This window comes from Schistocerca americana, chromosome 6, assembly GCF_021461395.2.
Source record: "Schistocerca americana isolate TAMUIC-IGC-003095 chromosome 6, iqSchAmer2.1, whole genome shotgun sequence".
Lineage (NCBI taxonomy): Eukaryota > Metazoa > Arthropoda > Insecta > Orthoptera > Acrididae > Schistocerca > Schistocerca americana.
Window position 1 is genome coordinate 81440829 of NC_060124.1, and position 22161 is coordinate 81462989.

At 38.3% G+C, this 22161-nt stretch overlaps 1 protein-coding gene across 1 annotated transcript in view; it reads left to right on the forward strand.

Annotated features, from left to right (window-relative positions):
* Positions 1-22161, forward strand: part of LOC124619972 (lysosomal-trafficking regulator) — a 594456-nt gene that overhangs the window by 104307 nt on the left and 467988 nt on the right. Inside the window, exon 12 of the mRNA XM_047146635.1 lies at positions 19702-19905. Within this exon, the coding sequence (XP_047002591.1) occupies positions 19702-19905 (204 nt within the window). The remainder of the gene's footprint in view (positions 1-19701; positions 19906-22161) is intronic.

The window sequence follows — 22161 nt, forward strand, 5'->3', positions numbered from 1 at the left end:
CACTAATTCCCACTATATCTGACTTTAACCTATCCATTCCCCTTCTTGAATTTTCTAACCTACCTGCCCGATTAAGGGATCTGACATTCCACGCTCCGATCCGTAGAATGCCAGTTTTCTTTCTCCTGAGAATGACGTCCTCCTGAGTAGTCCGCGCCTGGAGATTCGAATGGGGGACTATTTTACATTCAGAATATTTTACCCAAGAGGACACCATCATCATTTAAGGATACGGTAAAGCTGCATGCCCTCGGGAAAAATTACGGCTGTAGTTTCCCCTTGCTTTCAGTCGTTCGCAGTACCAGCACAGCAAGGCTGTTTTGGTTAGTGTTACAAGACCAGATCAGTCAATCATCCAGACTTTTGCCTCTGCAACTACTGAAAAGGCTGTTGCCCCTCTTCAGGAACCACACATGTGTAAGGCCTCTCAACAGATATCCCTCCGTTGTAGTTGCACCTACGGTACGGCTATCTCTGTTGCTGAGGCACGCAAGCCTCCCCACCAGTGGCAAGGTCCATGGTTCATGGTTAGCAATGTACATTACTCAAATTGCTTATGTCATAAAGCATCTTTTAATTTTGTCCTTAGCACTACACAGTAATTTCTCACTGAGAAGATTAATTGTGCGTGGAGTTTTCACATGTGGTCTGAATACAAATTTACTGCAGCATTGTTGTGTCTGAAGGCTTAAAGTTCTTCTCTTGGAGCAAGGAATGACAAACTAAGAGAGAATGTGTGTGTGTGTGTGTGTGTGTGTGTGTGTGTGTGTGTGTGTGTGTTGGGAATTGGGAGGGATGGGGGGCCGCAGTTGTATGTTGGAGAGATTTTCTGTTGTTACATTAGACTCTGGGATAGCGAGTTATGTGTGATATGCTGAGTGGATATGTAGGCTGCAGTTTCCAGTAATTTTATCAGTTACAGAAGAATGCAACATGTCACTCTACCAGTTCTTTTTTTGTGCCATTGAGTGGCAAAGATCCATCAGTGAGTGTCAGGCAGAACAGCAACTGGTGTTGAGTTGTGTCCCTTGGGGACATAATAATTCACACCTCAGTTTCTTAACTATGAAGAAAGATTTGATTGATAGTCTCTCGGTTGTTTGGAATGGATTCTGTGTGTAATGTAGCTGGAGTGATTCAAGAACCAATCTTATCCAGTGAGATGGCACAGTAGTTAGCATAATGGACCTGCATTTGGGCAGACGATGATTCAAATCCACATCTGGCCATCTATATTTAGGAATTCTGTGATTTCCCTAAATCCCTCCTGGCAGATGCTGGGATGGTTCCTTTGAAAGGGTACAGCTGATTTTCTTCCTCGTCTGTGAAGCAATCCAAACGTGTGCTTAGTCTCTTAATGATATTGATGTCAACAGGATGTTAAACACCAATCTTCCTTCCTCCTTCCTTCCTTCCTTCCTTCCTTCCTTCCTTCCACACCCGATCTTGCAGTCTGTGAGCTCATCTGCCACTATTTTTTAGCTTAATCAGTGTCCCACTATTTTTATCCAGCTTGAAATGTTTGTAAGCATTTGTAATGTTTCATTAGTACATGTGACAGTGCCAACAAAATTTCACTGTACCACATATTTATCTTTGTACTTGATGATGGCGTAGCAACCAAAAAGTGGTTTGTGAAGTTGTAGAATATTACACTAGCGTTGTGCATGTTTTCATTCGTAGTGACAATGCAAACCACAGTCCATCTCAAAATTGTACTTGCAAAATGGGTTGGTGCGCATATGTTGTCAGCTGTCATCCAATATGTAAAATTTCCATGCTTTCTGAACTTTTTCACCTTTGTGAACTGTGCATATCAAACTATAAGCTGTCTTTAATGGTCACTTGGTCAGTGGGACTTTAAACTTAAGATATTCCTCTTTAAAAATGTGTGTGTTCGGATTCAAAATTTTCATTATGTTGGAATTCTGAACTGTTGCCTCTGTAATTAAATCTGTGTCATAGTAGCTTGAAGGACTTTGTTACTGTTAAAGTTGTCCCGGTGTTGTAACCTAATAAACTTCACCAGTTTTCAACTTGTGTCAAAGAAATGAGAGAGACGTCATGCTACATTGTCACAGCACTCTTCTTACTAGGTGATGCATCACGCTACTCAAAACTTGTATGCTGCACTCCCAGAGGTTGCACAAACCCCATGCAGGTACCACAACTCGTAGATAAATTGAGATTGTTGTACCATCTCTAGGAAGCGCACCGTCCATTCATGCAAGACTCGCATGCAAAATGATGACAAAAGCACACACATAGGTTTCTGTTCTTAACTTTTTAACCATTGTGTGGTTTCAACTATCACGACCATCACTCGTCATCTAGGTAAATATAGGGTTACACATTACTTTCTGTGAGAGTGACATGTTACACCACAAACTCTTATCTTCTTTTTTTTCTGTGCAACTACAATTATTCCAAAATGAGTAAACAGACACCATGATATTAAAATTAAGTCTAATGTCTAATGTCTAATGTCTTCTTATTCTCTAGTATCTTGTCATTGAGGACAAAAGTGTTTGTTGCTCAGGAAGATGTAATAAGGATGATAAGTGGTGTCCACTCTAGCAGAGTCTGCGCAGGGTATGGTGACTGACACGCAATAAGCGGTTTTCATCTAGAGTGCTGGGCGAGTTCATTCATTTGTTTGGAAAAGGGGAGGCCAACATTGTTTGTCCAATTTTTGGCCAGTCAGAGGTGTGCTGTGACAGAATCAAAGCACATTCCCTGCAGTATTACTCAAACAATTTTACAGATATTTGATAAAAAATTCGTTTTTGCATTATCTATAACTTGGTAAGTCAGCTTCATGATGACATGCCCATCTTTCATAATGATAATAGATATTGTGTCATTTGCACTTAAGTAAGACACTGCACAAAATTCAGAAAAGTATGCAATGAAAAATAGGGGGTCACTATGATTTTGAGTTCAGTGTATATTGCATAATATGTTGCTGCATATGAAATTTAGCTAACATATTGATGTTTTCTTTAGGTGAAGGTCTCTGTCTGTCACCAATCTTGAGAAAATTGATCTGATGTAGCACTGTCATTTACAATCACACATGCCAGTGATAAAACCAGAAGAATGAAATATCAACTACATTCCTCATATTTCATAAACGGTTTGAGATATTGAAATGAGATTTTGGCAAATAACAACATGCAAATAGGAGAGTATTTTGCATATAGTTATTATGCGATACTTCATTATGTACTATATTATTCTACTAACTACAGACTTTTCAATGGAACCAATGTAATTTTTTAAGGCCATTGATAGTTGGTGAAACAAGAATTGCTGTGAGTTTTGGATCAGCATAAGTGAAGACATTTATAAGTTTATTTTTGTGCTGAGGTTGTGCTTTTTAATAAGCTATTGACCTTACTTTCCTCAGTTCCTCACTTAATGTACTTAAGAAGCCACTGTTTCGGAATTCTCTTGCAATTGCATCTGCACAATATGTTTAGTTACTTGACGGTATGTAGACTCTGCTGTGTTTTGGCAAAAGAAGCAGATTTTAACTGGCAGTGTGAGAATTGTTTAGGTTCTACTCAAAATTTTCCACTCGTGACGTTCCTCTTAAAGTTAGAAATGGTTAACAAGCCAGGTGAAAATAAATGCTGCTTTTGTTGCATTTTCACCAGAATTCTTTTTTGATATTAACTGGAGCAGAGGTGACAGTAGATCTTCGCCATTTAACTTTTTCGTAACTATATTTTCTAGGTTGAAAACTCTGTTCTTCTCAGCTCCAAAGTCTAGCTGAAGACCACATTCAACTTGGGTATGATATCAATACTCCAACCTGGATGTCCATTTTTTGAGTAGTCAATGAATATTCAAATTTATTTTCACACTGGAATGTAATGATAGTTTTGTAAGAACGTAAGCACCTGTTAGCAAGTGCAAGCTAAGGAAGTAAAAAACAAGTACATGTAGTAACTTTGCTGATCTGTTTTGTAAGTCCCTTGAGTCTCGTGGAGTTTTGTCTTTGCAAACCTTCTTCTATGCTTATCAGATAATTTAAATACTACTACTACTACTACTACTACTACTACTACTTTTCATTTCATTAACATTTATTGTTACTAAACACATGATAATCAGCTAGCTTGTAATGTATTAATATCAATTTCATTATGTAGATCGGTAAGCCACATGGACTGTGAATAGTCTAGCAAAATTTCACGTGGCTAAGGACAATACAGTAACTGAACAGCCGGATTGTGTTGCTGACTTGGAACTATTCATACTGAATAGTGACAGCAGGTAGACTAATAACTTAATGACTGTATTGACCAACAAACATAGATGTTTACATTTTGGCTACTGCTCACTGACTGGCTGTAGCTTATTGTTAAATATGTTAAATATGAACATGTATTACAGAAATTACCAAATTTTTGTATGTGAAGCTATTACATTGAAGATATTAACATAAGAAAAAAGAAAAAATGCATAAATCCATTAGGCAGAAACATTATTTTGTTTAATTATAGTTTGGATATCCTTTAATTGATAAAAGTGATGATTTTATTTTATGTGGCATAAGTTTTGTGCGTGTTTGGCTCTACAAAAGCCCACTAAGAATTTTCGGGAAAGTTAAAATTTTTGATGTGAATTTTTTTAAACTAATACAATATTTAGGAAAATTAAACATTTTTGTAATCAGAAAAATCGTGGCTGCAAACCTATCAACATGGGATTCTGACAAGATCTCACTTTAAGATTTGAATATTCTTGAACACAGTATGATAATTTTGATTACAAATAACTTTTTAAATAGTGAGTTTTTGGAAAAAGTAAAACTTTAGTATGAAAAAGGAGAATGAAGACTCTCCGTTGATCTGTGTCACTCTAGAAACAAATATTTATTTTTGTGTCAAATTTAGAGGATCACATGGTGGTTGTGAATCAAAAATTTTGAACATTTCTCTAAATAAAATGTTTTTATTTGAACTATCTACACTTTTGTCATCACCATTCTGTAAACTGTCCTGTGAATAATAAAGTTTAGTGAAAATACAAAGTGAATAAGAATTAACAATTTCAAATATCCATAGTAAATGCATTATGTATACAGTAAAAATATAAAAGATAAGGAAAGCGCTGGAACTTAAAGTGTGGCATGACATTCTTGTGAAGTGACGTGTTGTCCCACTTCCAGGCTTCCGTTTAGTAGTAAGTAAGTGTCAGGACATACCACTGTGGGAGATGATGATATGATATGTGCAGATGGGAGAACATTTTGAACCCATCACACTTACAAGTTGGGGACAACAAGTTGTGATCTTACCCAGCCTGTATCAGTTTTTTAAAAAAAGAAATGATGTATAAGCCCATTTTGTATACAAGATTATTTTTGTAAGAGAAAGTGTGAATACAGGGGGTTTAAAGTTCAGTTGTTTACATCATTCGAGTGGCTTGGGGAAACAGTTAACACTCTCTTTCAGGATCTGTCCATGCACAAGGAGATGAAGTCCAGTGAAATGTGCTGTAACACAGTTGTATGGAACTGACCTGCTGGGTCACTGCAGAAACACCAAGAAAGGCAACCGAGAGAAGTTTACTAAATAAATCTATTAACATCTGATGCTTACAAATTGTGCGCAGGGAATGTTGATGCCATACCAGAAAACTATCCAAGCTTAATTTCAAATGATAGCAAATGCAGCTGTCTTGCCCTGCCATGCCTGAGCCTGAGCACTTGCTTATATCTCTTATATCTGGTCTTTCCAGAAATAATCACTGATTGCTTCAAAAGCACGTGAATTAATGCAATATGAGCATTTGAGATCCTTTACTAAGCTTTAGAAATGTATTTCTGAAGCAAGTTGCAACAATTTGTACTTCAAACATCATCTGTATCCTCTGAGGGACTTCATTTTCAAGAGTACACTGTCCAGAAGAAACTTGTTACTATACCACACTCCCTTATTATTATTTTTCATACAACATTTCTGTAACTTTTGCTGTGTTTTAAGCCTGTTGAGGTTTTTTCTTTCTTTTTATTGCATACATTGTATCAAAATACATCTTCAACTTTTGTATTCCTGTCTTCCTCAGTTGCGTATAATATTAGGGTATATTGATGATTTTTACTTTTGGACCATCTGACTACAACTGAACGAAACACAATTTTCATGTCATACATGTTTCGCCTTTATTCTCTGCAAGGCAGTGTACCTGTAGATTATAAACAGTTCTGGTGGTTGTTTTTTCTATGGTGTAGTAATATTTTAAATCATACTTACAGGTTGTGTGGACAGTTTTCTACATGTTATGTTTCTGGTCCATGGCACGAAAATTGTGTTTCATTCAGTAGTAGATAGATGGCCCAAAAGCAAAAATTATTCACACAATATACCGTAATGTTTTGTGATGTCATCAGATTTGCTTTGGTTGTACACTTACTCGGATCTGCTCTGAATCTTGTAGCTGCTTTGTGCACCCTCCAAGCAACCAGTCGTCTTCACCTTAACTAACTGCACTAGTACTCCACTAGACCCTTTTTAAGTAAAGGAGTTCTACATGCTTAACTCTCTGTAGCATTTTCTCTGTCTTGTATGTACACACTACTAACAGTAGTTAAAATGATAATATCATTTGAACCCTCAGAAAACTCCATTATGACTGTACCTTATTTCACAAATCTTACATACATTGTTGTTATAATATTTCTTCCTTTGATTGAGCAATTTTCCACTTTTAAACTGTAAGCTGCTATTGCAGTTGATTGATTTTGACATTAGCTGTCCTCTCTGTGTTAGACACTTACAGGGTTTCTGGTTTCTTGACTGTTCTTTGTAATGAAACTGTTGCTGCATTTGGTACCAATTAATTCCATACTTTTTTCTCGGATAGAAGGAATACTGGCAGACACTGCAGATTCATCTGGCTTACCATCTTCTCTGTCGCAGTTTCTCTATTGTGAATGCTTTACTCGTGATTTTCTTTTACATAATATATTGTATGGATATTTTGATAAAATGGAATGTAAATGAGGGACAGCTCCTGCTCTTAGAAACCTTCTTTATCTTGGAAATTCATCTTGGTTACCATGGGTGATAAACAAGTTTGCTTTAGTGTGTTCCTCTGTGAAATATAAATGACACACAAAGCAATTCTGTATCAGATCTCTCTCTTCTCTGGGAATTTCCACCACTTTAAAAAAAAATTTCTTCTTCATTTTTTGCAGTTCTAAAAAAATGTTGTTGCTTTCACCATGTACACACTGGAACAAAACATGTGAGCACTATATCTTTTTCTTCTCGTTTAAATGCGAGTAATTGTAAGTCCAATCACTTCTTTCTCATCACAGTCTTCACATACTTGACATTCAGGCACAACAGTGTAAATAAAAATACAAAATCAGCACAGATAATGTCAACAGATGCCAGAATCTTGTCAATTTGAGTCTTTAGCAACAATGTTGCTAGTAATTTGTGGGAACACCACCTCTTCTGTGCTCCCTGTGTTAATGTACAGTGAGTCATTACACTTCCTGTCTTTTACTTGCTGTGGAAAATCCATAACTCAGTCTTAGTGTGGAACAGAGAGGACTGAATTATCGAGCCATAAGAATCTTAGGCCACCTACCAAGTTATGTAAATAGTACTCCCTCCTATAATAATGTCTGAATGTGTAGTAGTATCATGTGTGTGTTGACATATTTTCTGCTGAGAAGGTGTACTAAAATCGTAATATCAACAACATTATGGTAAGGATTGACTCCTACTCACCATAAAGGTGGCACATTGAGTTGCAAACAGGCACAGTGGAAAAACTGAGCTCTGAGCTTTCAGCCAAAGCCTTCTCCAGAAAGGAAAAGACACACATTCACACAAGGAAGTGCACCTCCTGCCCACATGACTGCTATCTTGTGTTGCTTTGCCATTCTGGTCGGAGTGGTCAGAAGTAGCGGTTTGTGTGTGTGTGTGTGTGTGTGTGTGTGTGTGTGTGTGTGTGTTCCTTTCTGAAGAAGGCTTTGCCCAAAAGCTCAGATGTGTAACAGTCTTTTTGTTGTGCCTGTCTGCAGTTGAACATGTCATCTTTACAGTAAGAGCAATCTATCCTTTTCATTGTATTGTTGTTACTAAAATTGTGAAACTGACCAATCTCATAGCATAGCGAGATGTCACTGTTATGATCAGTGGAACATGAAACTAACTAAACTAAATCAAACCTCTCAACCATCAATTTGTTGCACTTTGAGTGACAAAGTACACCACATTACTGGACACACCCAAAATGTACACTGTTTTCACATAATGCTGTTTCAAAATCAGTATTTTATCTTTTTCAATCTGATAATAATGTGAAAGTAATCATAATACTCTGGCACAATCTGGTATAGATTTCTTAGACACTGCCACAACTCCCACCTGAACATTTGAAATAGCATGTGTAAATTTCCACGCAGTTGATTGCAACTCATCAGAGACCTGTCAGTTTTCCTTTTTGACTTCACTTACAGCCCTCTGGAGCCTCACTGTTTCCATCAGCTGCTCACTATCAGTTTCTCAGTCAGTACACTCTGAATTTGCTTGTTAAGTTGTTCTCCCAGTGAATCTAATATAATTGATTTAAGTTCTAACTAAAATCAGAATCAGTAGCTTTTCCATCCTCATGTTTTCCCTCCTGTGCTCTAATTGATAATAATTATTTCTGTTTACACCCCTACCCCCTTCCTTTCAGTATTTTCACTACTACAGCTTTCATCCTCTGCTAGGCATTCCTGTTCTTGGAGTTCTTTCTCTGCCATTTGTTCTGATATTTCTCTGCCACTTGATGCATAACATACACTATGTGATCAAAAGTATCCAAACACCCCCAAAAACATATGTTTTTCATATTAGATGCATTGTGCTGCCACCTACTGCCAGGTACTCCATATCAGCAACCTCAGTTGTCATTAGACATCGTGAGAGAGCAGAATGGGGCACTCCGCGGATCTCAAGGATTTCGAACGTGGTCAGGTGATTGGGTTTCACTTGTGTCGTACATCTGTAGGTGAGATTTCCATGCTCCTAAACATCCCTTGGTCCACTGTTTCCATTGTGATAGTGAAGTGGAAACGTGAAGGGACACATTCAGCACAGAAGCGTACAGGCCAGCCTCGTCTGTTGACTGACAGAGACAGCTGACAGTTGAATATGGTTGTAATGTGTAATAGGCAAACATCTATCCAGACCATCACACAGGAATTGCAAACTGCATCTGGATCCACTGCAAGTACTATGACAGTTAGGCAGGATGTGAGAAAACTTGGATTTGATGGTCGAATGGCTGATCAGAAGTCACACGTCATGCCGATAAATGCCAAACGATGCCTCGCTTGGTTTAAGGAGTGTAAGCATTGGACGATTGAACAGTGAAAAAACATTGTGTGGAGTGACGAATCATGGTACACAATGTGGTGATCCAATGGCACGGTGTGGATAGGGCAGATGCCAGCTGAACTTCATCTGCCAGGATGTGTAGAGCCAACAGTAAAATTTGGAGGTGGTGGTGTTATGGTGTGGTCATGCTATTCATGGAGGGGGCTTGCACCCTTCGTTGGTTTGCATGGCACTATCACAGCACAGGCCTACATTGATGTTTTAAGCACCTTCTTGCTTCCCAATGTTGAAGAGCAATTCGGGCATGGTGATTGCATCTTTCAACACCATTGAGCACTTGTTCATAATGCACGGCCTGTGGCAGAGTGGTTACACTACAACAACATCCTTGTAATGGACTAACCTGCACAGAGTCCTGACCTGAATCCTATGGAGCATGTTTGGGTTGTTTTGGAACACCGACTTCGTGCCAGGCCTCACTAACCGACATCAGTACCTCTCTTCAGTGCAGCATTCCATGACGAATGGGCTGCCATTCCTTAAGAAACCTTCCAGCACCTGATTGAACATATGTCTATGAGAGTGGAAGCTGTTATCAAGGCTAAGGGTGGGCCAACACCATATTCAATTCGAGCATTACTGATGGAGGGCACCACGAACTTGTAAGTAATTTTCAGCTAGGTGTCCGGATACTTTTGATCACATAATGTACTTCAGTAGGCTGTTAATCTTTTCTACAATACCTATCACAAAAATAGGAAATACTTTCCAAATTAAGTTTAATGTCACTACTTTCTGATTTCTGTCTGGATAACTGAAAGCCAAACTTTAATGCTACCTTACACTAACATAGATTAAACACAAACTGCCTACAGTTGTACTGCTGGTTACTCTATGGGTTACTTTTTTCACTTCCTACTAAGCTTGCTACAATATTTACAGTTACTGAAAAACATTTTTAGATAATGTCACACACACTGCAGCTCAAAGCACAAGTCCCCAAAAGTAATGTAAATAATTATTTTACTGGAAACTTAATTTTCTAGTTATTCAGAAAATGCGCTACTGAGGCCAGTTACTATGGATCACATATGGAAAAGACAATGTTAGTTTGTTATTTGCCTTGCCAATGTTGTGGATCTCTGGTCACGTGTTACACTACAGGTTGCTTTCAAAGCTCTGCCTGTACTGGCTAATGTCTGACCTGGCAGATCTTCCAGAATGAAACAACAAGATTACACGCTGCTGAGCAAGGTGGCACACTGGTTAGCACACTGGACTCACTTTCGGGAGGAAGATGGTTCAAACCCGCGTCCAGCCATCCTGATTTAGGTTTTCTGTGATTTCCCTAAACTGCTTGAGGCAAATGCTAGGATGGTTTCTTTAAAAGGATGTAGCCAACTTCCTTCCCTAATCTGAACTTGTGCTCCATTTCTACTGATCTCGTTGTTAACGGGACATTAAACACTAATATCCTCCTCCCAAGGTCTCACTCTTTCAATAAAGATATTTCCGTCTCAGAAGTACAGCTTTGATTACCTCACACAAACCACCTTTGTTCACAATATGCGAATCTGAGTAACTGTGAAAATGACATCTGTTTGAACAGAAATGAAATAACTAAATTGCCACTAGAAAAGTGACAATGAAATAATGGAAAATAAATCTTCAGTATTTTTTTTTAACAAGCAAGGTTTTTGCCTGTTGGTCAGGTCAGCCAAAACTTGGTTTAATGTATGTGCCTCTTTTGCTTATATAGCACTCACAAAAGCGTGCACAAAACTGCAATTTAAATCATTATTCTCCTTATAAAAAGTAAATATTGCAGTGACTTCATAGCTATAAACAGTTCTTTACATCAATGTCTCTAAATTGAAATATACCACAATTGCTTCAAATGGTGTACACAAAAGAGTGAAAAACATTACCTTACCTGATCCACATCAGGGAAGAATTCAGTGATTTATGAAGACTCTTCTTTTTCATATGAAACAATACCTTATTATTACTAGCAATAGAGACTGTTGTCTTACAAAACAGTGTTATATGTCTGATATGTTTTTACTCCATTATTGTTTGTATATATTTTATTCTTTGGCAATAAGAGTTTGGCATTAAGACCTTGTTTATAACATAGTAATTCCATCTAGTGGTTGGAATGACAAATCGACCAGGTCTCATTAACCGTCTCTGCCATCACTTCCATAGCCAACAACATGGACTGCAAAAATGTGTTATCACAGTCTTATCAGCTATTGTACTCATAGTAAAGGTCATATTATTGGAAAATAATGTAATAAAGATGTTGTTATGTATCAATACAAATTTATTTGCCAGCTATTGGAAAACAAAGAAATGATTATGTAATGAAACATAAAAGAAATTAATGCACAAAGCAGTAAAGAAGTATAGAAAAAAGATACAGATGTTAGCAAACTATGTGGAAACATCTGTTTTCATTCCTTATACCATCCTCGGCATTACACCACGCATATGTGGTGAGACTAAGCAGAACACTTGTATGTTGCGGCCTAACAGGTGCATATCCCTTCCATGTGGCTAAGGAGACATGGTGGCTAGCCATGGGAAAATGCAGTGCAGTATGTGGCATATTGGTGAGTAAAGAAAGTGCACCAAGCATGCGTACACTGCAGGTTTGTGGCCTGTGCACAAGGCAGTGAGATCCCTGTTGCTGTAAAACCCAAACAGGCACCTGTGTCGCTAGGTGACTAGTGTCGTTTGTCTTTGGCGACTTCCGCTGAGCTGTCCAAAGTTGATACGTACTCTCTCTTGAACACTGCAGCCGAGTTGAGACTATTTGGATCGGCTTTGTACCTTCAGTGCTCTAAAATGCATTTCAGAAATATGATATTTTCTTGAATTAATAGCATAATGCAAATAATAGTAGCTGAAGATGGACCAGGGGTAGTGTCTTTGACTAGTTTGATTCCAGATGCTGTTGAAATTGTCAAGAAGAATCATCAGCTATAATGGCCAAAGACAGCAGACATGAAGAGTCACTCTCATTCTGCCAGTGGTATTATCAAACAAGGTGGAGGAGCAGGCAGAGTTTCAGGGAAACGTCTTACTCTTGGGCTGGAAAATTGCCCCTAAAAGGTGGAAGAATCGACATTGATCAATTGCATGGGGATGCAGAAGGAATTCAAAATCACTGCGTTAAAGTCATATAATGTATATCAACAGTAAATGTGGCCTGTAATTGAAAAAGTGTTATAATGACCTCTCCATTGTGAAACAATTTCGAATTACTTCACACATTTGGATCTCTAAGAGGAGACTGCCAAGATGGTGGTGACTGTGAGAGAAAGATTGAATAATCAATGAAAGAGTAAGATTCTGTGAGTTGGAGTATGGATTGTCAGAAGTTTCGTGACAGTAGAGAAGCTAGAAAATCAGTAAAGGAAAATGTGAGGACTCAGTCTTCATATTGGGTGAGGGATGGGGTGAAAGGTGAAGTGAGATGGTAAAATGAACAGGATTTCTGGTCAATATAGGGTAATATCAGCAACACTACTAAATGGTGTAACAGGACTAGAATTCATTATGAATAGGAAGGTAGGGCAGAGTGAGTTAGTGTGAAAAGTTTAGTAATTTGGTTGCTCTCATCAGGTTCGACAACAAACCAGTGCCGAAAGCATTAGTTCGGGTATACATGCCAACATCACAAGCAGAATACAGAGAGACAGAGAAAGTGTACGAGGATACTGAACTTGTGATTCAGTGTGTAATGGGAGACAATGATCTAATGAATTGGAACGCTGTGGTGGTGGAAGGAAGAGAAGACCGAGTTACAGGAGAATATAGGCTTATTATTAGAAAGCAGCGAGGAGAAAGACAGAGTTGTTCAATAAATTTCAGCTAATAATAGAGACATATTCAAAAACCATACACTGAGGAAACATACCTGTAAAAGACACAGACCCACAGGAAGATTCAAGATTCCAGACAAGTTAAATCATCGTCAGTAAGAATTCATGACCTCAGATATTAGGCTATATGGCATACCCAGAAGCATGTATAGTATTGGATCTGAATTCAGTACTGATGAGGAGCTGGCTTAAACTTAAGAGACTTGTCCAGAAGAATGAATGCAATTAAGTGGGGTACTGAAAAATAACGCAGTACGTTTGAATATCTATGATGCTATAGATACTGTGATAATGAATACCAAGTATGTAGTTGAAGAGGAATTTGCATCACTGAAAAGGGAAATCACAGAAGTTGGCCAGACAAACATATGAATTCTGAATGTAATTGCAAAGAAACCTTTGATAACAGAAGAAATACTTCACCTGATGGGTGAACTTTATAGATGAAAGATGAAAGTATTGACATGTTCAGGGAAATTCAGGAATACAGAAATGTAAACCACTTAGGAATGGAATAAGTAGAAAGTGCAGGGCAGCCAAGGCAAAACAACTATAGAAGAAATGCAAAGAAATTGAAAAAGAAATGGTCATAAATAGGACTGATTCAGCTATAGGAAAGTCAAAGCAGGCTTTGGGTGAAATTAAAGAAAAACAAGGGTTTCAACATAAGAGTGCTTTGGGAATTTGGTTGTTAAGTGTAGAGTTAGATATGATAGGTGCCAAGTATACATTGCAGGCCTCAAAGAGGGGGAGGATTTGTCTGGTGACATAATGAGGAACAAATGGAGTCAGATGAAAAAAAGAAAGTTGGGATTCGGTATTACTGTTAAAGTTTAATAAAGCTTTAGAAGACATGATGAAATAAAGCAAGAGGTATTGATAACATTCATGTGGAAATTCTGAAATAGTTGGTGGAGTGGCAAACTAATAACTATTGAAACTGGTGTGTAGAATCTATGAGATAGGAGATGTACCATCAAACTTTCACAGAAATATCGTCTACACAGTCCCAAAGATAGCAAGGGTAGTTAGTGTGAGAGCTATTGCACAGTCATCCAAACAGCTCATGCTTCCAACATAGTTAATGGGAATAACAGGTGATGGAAAAGAAAACTGAAGGTCTTTTAGATCACAATTAGCTTGGATTCCAAAAAGGAAAAGGCACCAGAGAGGCATTTATAGCACTGTACTCAATAATGTAAGCAAGGCATAAGAAAAATCAAGACATCTTAATGGGATATGTTGGAGCAGAAAACGTGACAATGTAAAATGGTGCCAAATGTTTGAAATTCTCACAAAAGCAGGTGTAAGGTATAGGGAAAGACTGGTAAGTTCAATTTGTATAAGAACCAGCCAAGAACAATGACAACGGAAGACCAGGAACAAAATGCTCACATTAAAAAAAGCTGTAAGGCAAGACTGCCTTCCACCCCCACTGTTCAGCTGTACATTGAAAAAGTGATGACTGCAATTAAAGCTTGGGTCAAGAGTGGGACTAAAATTCATTGTGAAAGGATGTCAGTGATGAGATTTGATGATGATATTGCTATTCTCAATGAAGGTGAAGAAGAATTACAGGATGTGAGGTATGAAATGAGCAGCCTAGACAGTACAGAAACCAAAGGAAGATGAAAGGGAGGAGGAAAGAAATGAGAACAGTGATAAACTTAACATCAGAACTGGTGACCATAATGTGAACAAAGTTAAGGAATTCTGCAACCTTGGAAGCAAAATAAGACAGGATGGATGAACAAGGGTGTGCATAAAAAACAGATTTTCTCAAGAAAAGAGGGCATTCCTGGTCAAATTAAGTCCATTAGTATTGAACATAGACCTCAATTTGTGGAAGAAATTGCTGAATCATGGACAGTGGGAAAAGCGGAGCAGAAGAGAACCGAAACGTATGAGTTGTGGTGCTAGAGAAGAAGGTTGAAAATTAGGTGGACTGATGGTACAAGGCCTGAGGAGGTTATCTGCAGAATCAACAAAGAAAGGAATGTGTGGAAAACGCTGACAAGAGGAAGGGACAGGATGATAGGACACGTGTCGCTACACCGAGGAATGACCTCCATGGTGTTAGAGGGATTTGCAGAGGGTGAAAAGTGTAGGGGAACACAGAGATTGGAATAATCCAGAATATAACTGAGAATGTAGAGTGCAAGTACTACTGTCAGATAAAGATGATGACATAAGAGGTGTTTGTGGTAGGCTGCATCATGACAGAAAAAAATAAAGAAGTAACTAAACAGACTGATCACTCCAAAAACTGTGTTCACTTCTTATGTTAACTGGCATGCAGTTTTTTAAAGTCTGGTACACATAGAATAAGAATAGCAACTTTATTAGAATTCATAAACATCAAAGACATTAAATTGCACATATATTTGGAAAAATTTCACTAACACACAATGCCCCTAAGCATGTCAAATCAGTTCATAATTGTCATGACAAGTGTGGGTAGGAAGGGGTGTAAGTTTTGCAAGACCTGTTATCACACTGATCATTCACAAACCTTACAAATGAGAGATCCTGCCACATTGTCTGCATTCCCCACTCTCATTGTGAAGTGGCACTTGTTGTTTACAATGCTCCTCCCATAACACGTACTCAGTTCTGGATTCTGTGAGACATAATTTTGTGGAGATGCCATATATGTCAGATTTTGACCTCACTGTGGGTCCAGTGAGATAATGCAGTAACTGTCGCCTTCACAGCCAGTTACTCAAATACATACAGATATTCCTCCTGCAGTCCACATTGTTGAAAATGGAGACAAAGGCATTGGTGATTCAGATGCACATCAGTCAGCCAACAGAGTTTTTGGTAGATGCTAGCCAGGATTTGACAAAATCGCTAAAGGGATTTGACCATGTTGCTAAGTACAACATTGAAGACGACATGTCTTGCTGATGTGTACATTTATTTGGACAGTGCAGGTCAGCAGTGGTTGAGAACAACAATGAAGAAATCAAGAGCTGGAAAAAATGTCAGGCAGGAATGAAGAAAATATTTGACAACTACCAGCACCTGGTCTGCATAGTGAAGGACAGAGATGGGTTACATGAGTGATTTGCAAGCTGCTGCTGCTGCTTCTTCTTCTTCTTCTTCTTCTTCTTTTTTGGCTTACTGTATTATCTGAGTATTCTACCAGCTGAAGTCTAGCACCTACTTTATCCGCAGCTGAGCCTATGTGATCATTCTATTTCATATCCCTACAAAGTGTTAGTCGGGTATTTGTATGAGTTAACCATTCCAACTGTGGCTCATTGATATTATTGTTGTTGTATACTTTCTTGTGAAGCGCATAGTTTCACACATCTGTATGTTCAATGCAATTGACCAATCTTTCAACCACTTTGAAATTTAATCCATATCTGGCTGAATATTTGTGCAGCTTCATTCAGACTGTACTTCATCTGTGAAAAGTTGAGATTACTGTTTTTATTGTCTGCAAGGTCATTATATACAATATGAACAGAAAGGGTCCCAACACACTTCCCTGGGGCATACTTGAACTTACTCCTACATATTTTGATGAGATTCCATTTGAGGTAATATGCTCCATACTCCTAGTAAGAAATCCTTAGCCCAGTCACAAATTTTTCTTTATATTCCATATGATTGTACTTTTGATAATAAGTTTATGCATGGTACTGAGCCTAGAAATACTACCTACCAGACTGCCTTGGTAGATGGCATTCTGGATACCATATGAGAAAAATGTGAGTCAGGTTTCACATGATTGATGTTTTTGGAATTCATGTTGGTATGGAGGAAGTTATTCTGTTAGAGATACCTCTTACATTTCAGCTCAGAATGTGTTCTAGGATTCTAAAACTAAAAAGTGTCGAGAAAATAAGTCAACAGTCTCGTTGATCACTTCTGCTACCCTTCTTGTAGATGGGTGTGGCCTGGACTTCATTTTAATTTCATCTCTGCTCACACTAGAAAAATTAACACTCACCCTTTCTGCTTAACTGTGGTACATATAATTCTTAGTTATTAACTCTTTATCTTCTCAATACAATTATTTTGAGCAACTTTGAGAAAGGTTGTAATGTGAAGCCAGGGCAGTCGGCATGGGTATTGCAAAGTGTTGCTCTTGCAAGTAGTTTCTATGGGAAGGCGTCAAATGACATGTAGAGCCCTAGTACACACCTTGACACACTTCATCTGAGAACGTGTAATCAAGGCTCGACTTCCATGTAATTTGCAGAAGATAACACTCAGTGGTGTGACTGATGGAGAAGTACGATTTGAGTGAAGGGCCTGTCATTTCAGATGTGCTGTTCATCTTGCACTATGCTCTGCAGCCTACACATGAGATATGTCACCATCAGTCTCACTGACGAGTTCACGCAATGCTGTATAAGAATGCAAATGAGTTAGCTTATCACAGAAATTGCAGTTTTTGTTATACTGAATAGCCATTTCTATTGGGAAATGCTATGTTCCGAGATAAGTTTCTTTGTAAATGAAGTGTGTGGTGCACATAATAGTGACAGCTGAATGTTTACCCAGAATTTGATGAGATCTGATATTATTACAGAACACACCATGAACACTGGGCACTGTGTCAACATTATTGTAGAGCACTTGTGTTCTTTCACGACTAATGTCTTCCCTACCAAATATGACTTTTTCCAGCTGTAGCACAAGGCTGACAGGGCTTACTGGCCCTCGAATATATGTTTCAGTTGATTTCCTGCCACGGTACTGGTCCTACTGAACACATTGTGAATGTCGTCGATGGACCATAAAATTAGGACTGTCCACCTCATATTGTCAGTCCACAATCTGCAACCTATGAAAGTACTTTCATGAACCAAGGCAGGGATTATGTAAGTTCTTGGTATTCAGTTCTGTAGTGCATGTAGTTGACTATATTTTGCATGGTTGCCAACTGTTAAGGATTGTCCATAACTGTTATGGATTTATCATCTACAGAGTTACAGGAAGTTACTAAAAATTGTGGGAATACACTTTTACAATTTGATGTTGTAAAAAACTGAAAAAGGTACTGTTTACATTTTGCTAATTATATGATACCAAAATGTTTTGTAGATTATAATGATCTCCTTCCTGAGTACGCAGTAAACATGTCTATGAATGATTTTTACCCACAGCTTACCTAAGACACATTTACACTGAGTTCAAAACATGTTCTGGAAAAGTGTTTGGAATGTTGTTCATGCCTAGTACTGGTACATTTTCAGCATGTTGTCAACATATTGGCAACACAAAACCAGTATTCCACTGGTCTGTCACAGCAGATCAAATGAACATTTGTCACACACTATGAAACACAAAAGTGCTCATGGAGTCTTCAGAGCGAGTCATAGTTATCAAAATATTAAAGAGAACCAAGACTCCCTACAAAAAATTTTGTGTTGCTTCACATTGACGTAGATAAAAAAAATCTCTCTCATTTCCCAACATTGCAGCAGCAACAATAACTATGACAGTGGGATTCGTTATCTGACTTTGGAAAAATTTGTCATCGGCAAGTTATATGACCTTCCGCTGTATGAAAGAGCAACTTAGATTCCCCCATTACATTATTTGGTGGATGTGTGAGTGACATTGAGGTTGAAGAAATTTTCTTTATTGAAAATGATAATTCAGATTAATTTTAATATGAAAATAAAAGTAAATATATGATAAATTAAATATATCTTCTTTACAATAGGATCAGAAAAGTCTGAAATAAATTGTTTAAAGGCCTAAATCAGGCTTCTAATATTTAAAATTCTTCAGTGAGAGGGAGAGGAGGAGATCCACCTCCATATTTCCATATTTGTCATGTGATTACTGACCACCTCTTCCAAGGTTGGCAGCAATGACTTTGTGGCAACATCTGACCCATGGTTGGCTTGCTCAGAGTCCTTGTGGTGCAAGAATATTTATTCAACAAATTGTTCGAGTGCTATGCAGCCTTCCTAAATGTTGATGTCTCAGAGAAAAATTCAAGAAGTTATAAAGCTGAAGAAGTACTCCATTAACTTTATCTGATGCACTGAATTAAAGTTACTAGCAGTGTGTGTACCAGTGATTAGGAAGCCAAATGTTTGACACCATTGTGTACTATCATTGGCAGTCAAGTAGAAGTGGTTGTTGGAGTGGGGAGGGCCTCAGAATCGTGTATGTGTAATTCCTTGCTGTTGCAAGGTGTCTAACAGTATGCTTTGAGCGCCAAGTATTAAATATGCAGTTTAAATAATTTGAGTTTAGGCGAAGGAGGGAGGGGTGGTACATTTGGAACTTTGTTGTGAAGAAAATGCATTTCAGCACAGCTGGTGTATTCCATTGGACAATTGAGTAGCAATATCATTTTGATACAATGGACTGAGCAGTGTCAGATTAAAAGTCATGCATGCTGCAGTAAACTACATGTTGTGTGTTTTGTTTACACATTTATTAGTGTTGATCACATGCTGCATTTTAACATATTTGTGCAGGTGGTCTTGCGTGGAGCTCTTCCGCCCATTACTCGAAGCAGACACCCACAACTGTCAGCTGAGCCAGGCATTGGCAGCCCACCTAATCCAGCAGATGCCACGCTTTACCCCCTATGTGAAGCTGCAACTACTGCTCCATGTTTTCTTACCTGCATTTGTAAACATTAAGCAACGTTTCCTCGAACATCGCAGGGAGGCTGACAAGTGAGTATTACAAGCACACTGCATTAGTTTAGTGGAGAATCTATCAGTTTTCTGGTTATTGTTTATTGTTGTGTTGGAGTCGTCATAAATCTTGGGGACTGCCTACAGAGATAATGTAACACTGCTTTTTCATCTGTGACCATGATCATGAAGATTACGATCACCATCATCACTGTCATCTTACACCACCAGCACAACAGTAAAACCAGCAACATCGAAACCACGTTGGTCTCACAGTATTCACAAATTTATCCTGGAAAAGAATAATTCTTTGGTGCTTTGGCATAAACTTTTATTCTTATAAATGAAAGTGGGCAATTGACTCACATTGTGTTAAGTTGGCAAGGGTCTGTTTGAAAAATTAAAACTGTATCCCAAAAAATCATGACATTGTGAAGTCTGTGGACTTTGTGAAATACGCAAATGGTGTGCTACTGTATTTTTACAATATTTCAAATAGGTTAAAACCACAGTAACTAAAATTTGGAGAACACAAATACTTGAAACTTAGTAGTGACACATTCTACAGAGCAGTACCTAATCATCTCAAACATGTTTCACTGCAATAGGATGTGTTACAATTGACAGTGAGAACAGAGTCCAATTTGTTTCTCATGATGAATGATCTGCAGGAATGGACATATACAAATAAGTTACTGACACATTTGGTACCAATTGATTTACCAGTTAATAATGCATCAATTTAAAAGAGGCACATAAAAGAAACAAAGTTATTTGTTTCAGTTGTGTATATGAGATATTATTATAGTTTAAAATAAAGATCTGTTCATCATGGTTAAAGGTCACAGTATGTAGTTAAATTGCAGATGTTCCATTTTAAGTCGCAGTCCAGTATCTTCTGTTTCACTATCATTTGTTCTGTTTGAAGTGGCATTTTGGGCGGACAAAACCCAAGCTACAAGGGATGGTCAAAAAGTCCCTGTTCAAAGGACATACAGTCCAGAACTGATATGCCAATCAGGCAAAACTGTTATGAGCATTGAGACAATCATCCCACCGATGCACTGATGAGATATCCATTTGGTAAAACATGTGTCCTGTTGCATGAAGAAGTAAGTAACTGCGTGCTGCACACTGTCATCCAACAGGAATCATTGACCCTTCAAGGCCTCTTTTAAGGAACCAAAGGCACGATAATCCCAAAGGAAGAGATGAGGACTATATGGTGGTTGCTGAAGTGTCTCCCACTTGAGTTGGCATAGCTTCTGCATTACAGTATTTGCAATATGAGGACATGCGATATCATGAAGCAGCAGCACCCTTTGTTGCACTGTTCCACAACGGTGGTTTTCAACAGACATACTGCTCTGCAGAGATTTCCATTCGCTGATGTATGTCTCTAGTGTTTATCCTCTGGTGAACAAGACAAGAATAACAGCATGTTGTCTGTGTCTGGGCGGTTTGCTTACAAAGTCACCATAGTTCACATTTCTACATTTACCACATGCACATGGTAAGATACGAATGCGACACTAATCCTTTGCTACATGTTGGTACTTATATACCTGCATTGGAATTGTGTTACATAGCATAAATGCTGCAGAAATGCTCTCAAGTGGAAACGTTTTGATCACCCTTATATATCTGGAATTTTTCAACTTAATGAAGCAGGTTCCTTGGAAGAGAAAGAAGAGGGAAAATAAGCAAATGAATAAATTAGAGATGGCTGCAATTTGCCTATCCTGTCTTTGAATGTGTGTTTGTCCCACTTCATCCAGTTATGTTGACTGTCTGGTGTTGAACAAGCTCAAATATTGTCGTATTGGGGAGCTTGTTGGTAAATGGTTTTCATCCTGTTTACCTAAGAGGGTGTAGAGTGTTGCATTAAAACCCCCAGGAAGTACATGCAATGAAACAGTGTCTTCAGAAAGGGGAATCAACATGACAGTTGTACCACAGAAATCAATATTGGGTCCTCTCTTATTCTCCAACTGCAGAGTGATTGCACCATGAACTCAGTGTGCCCTGAATGTACACTGATTCTACAGGACCCACTGTACTGGTTATATCATGATGCAGATGAATACACCAATCCATGTGATTGGCTACCACTGGCCAGGATGATATGCTGCTTGATCATTGGCCTTCCATGTAATGAGATGTCATATGACAGATGACTACACAAAGTGTGTCAGTGTATTTCTGTCGCCTGTCGTGCTCTCTTGGGGTGGCTGCTGATGTCAGCCTTGCCGAACGGTGACACCTGCTGATTATGCAACCAATGACACCACACTG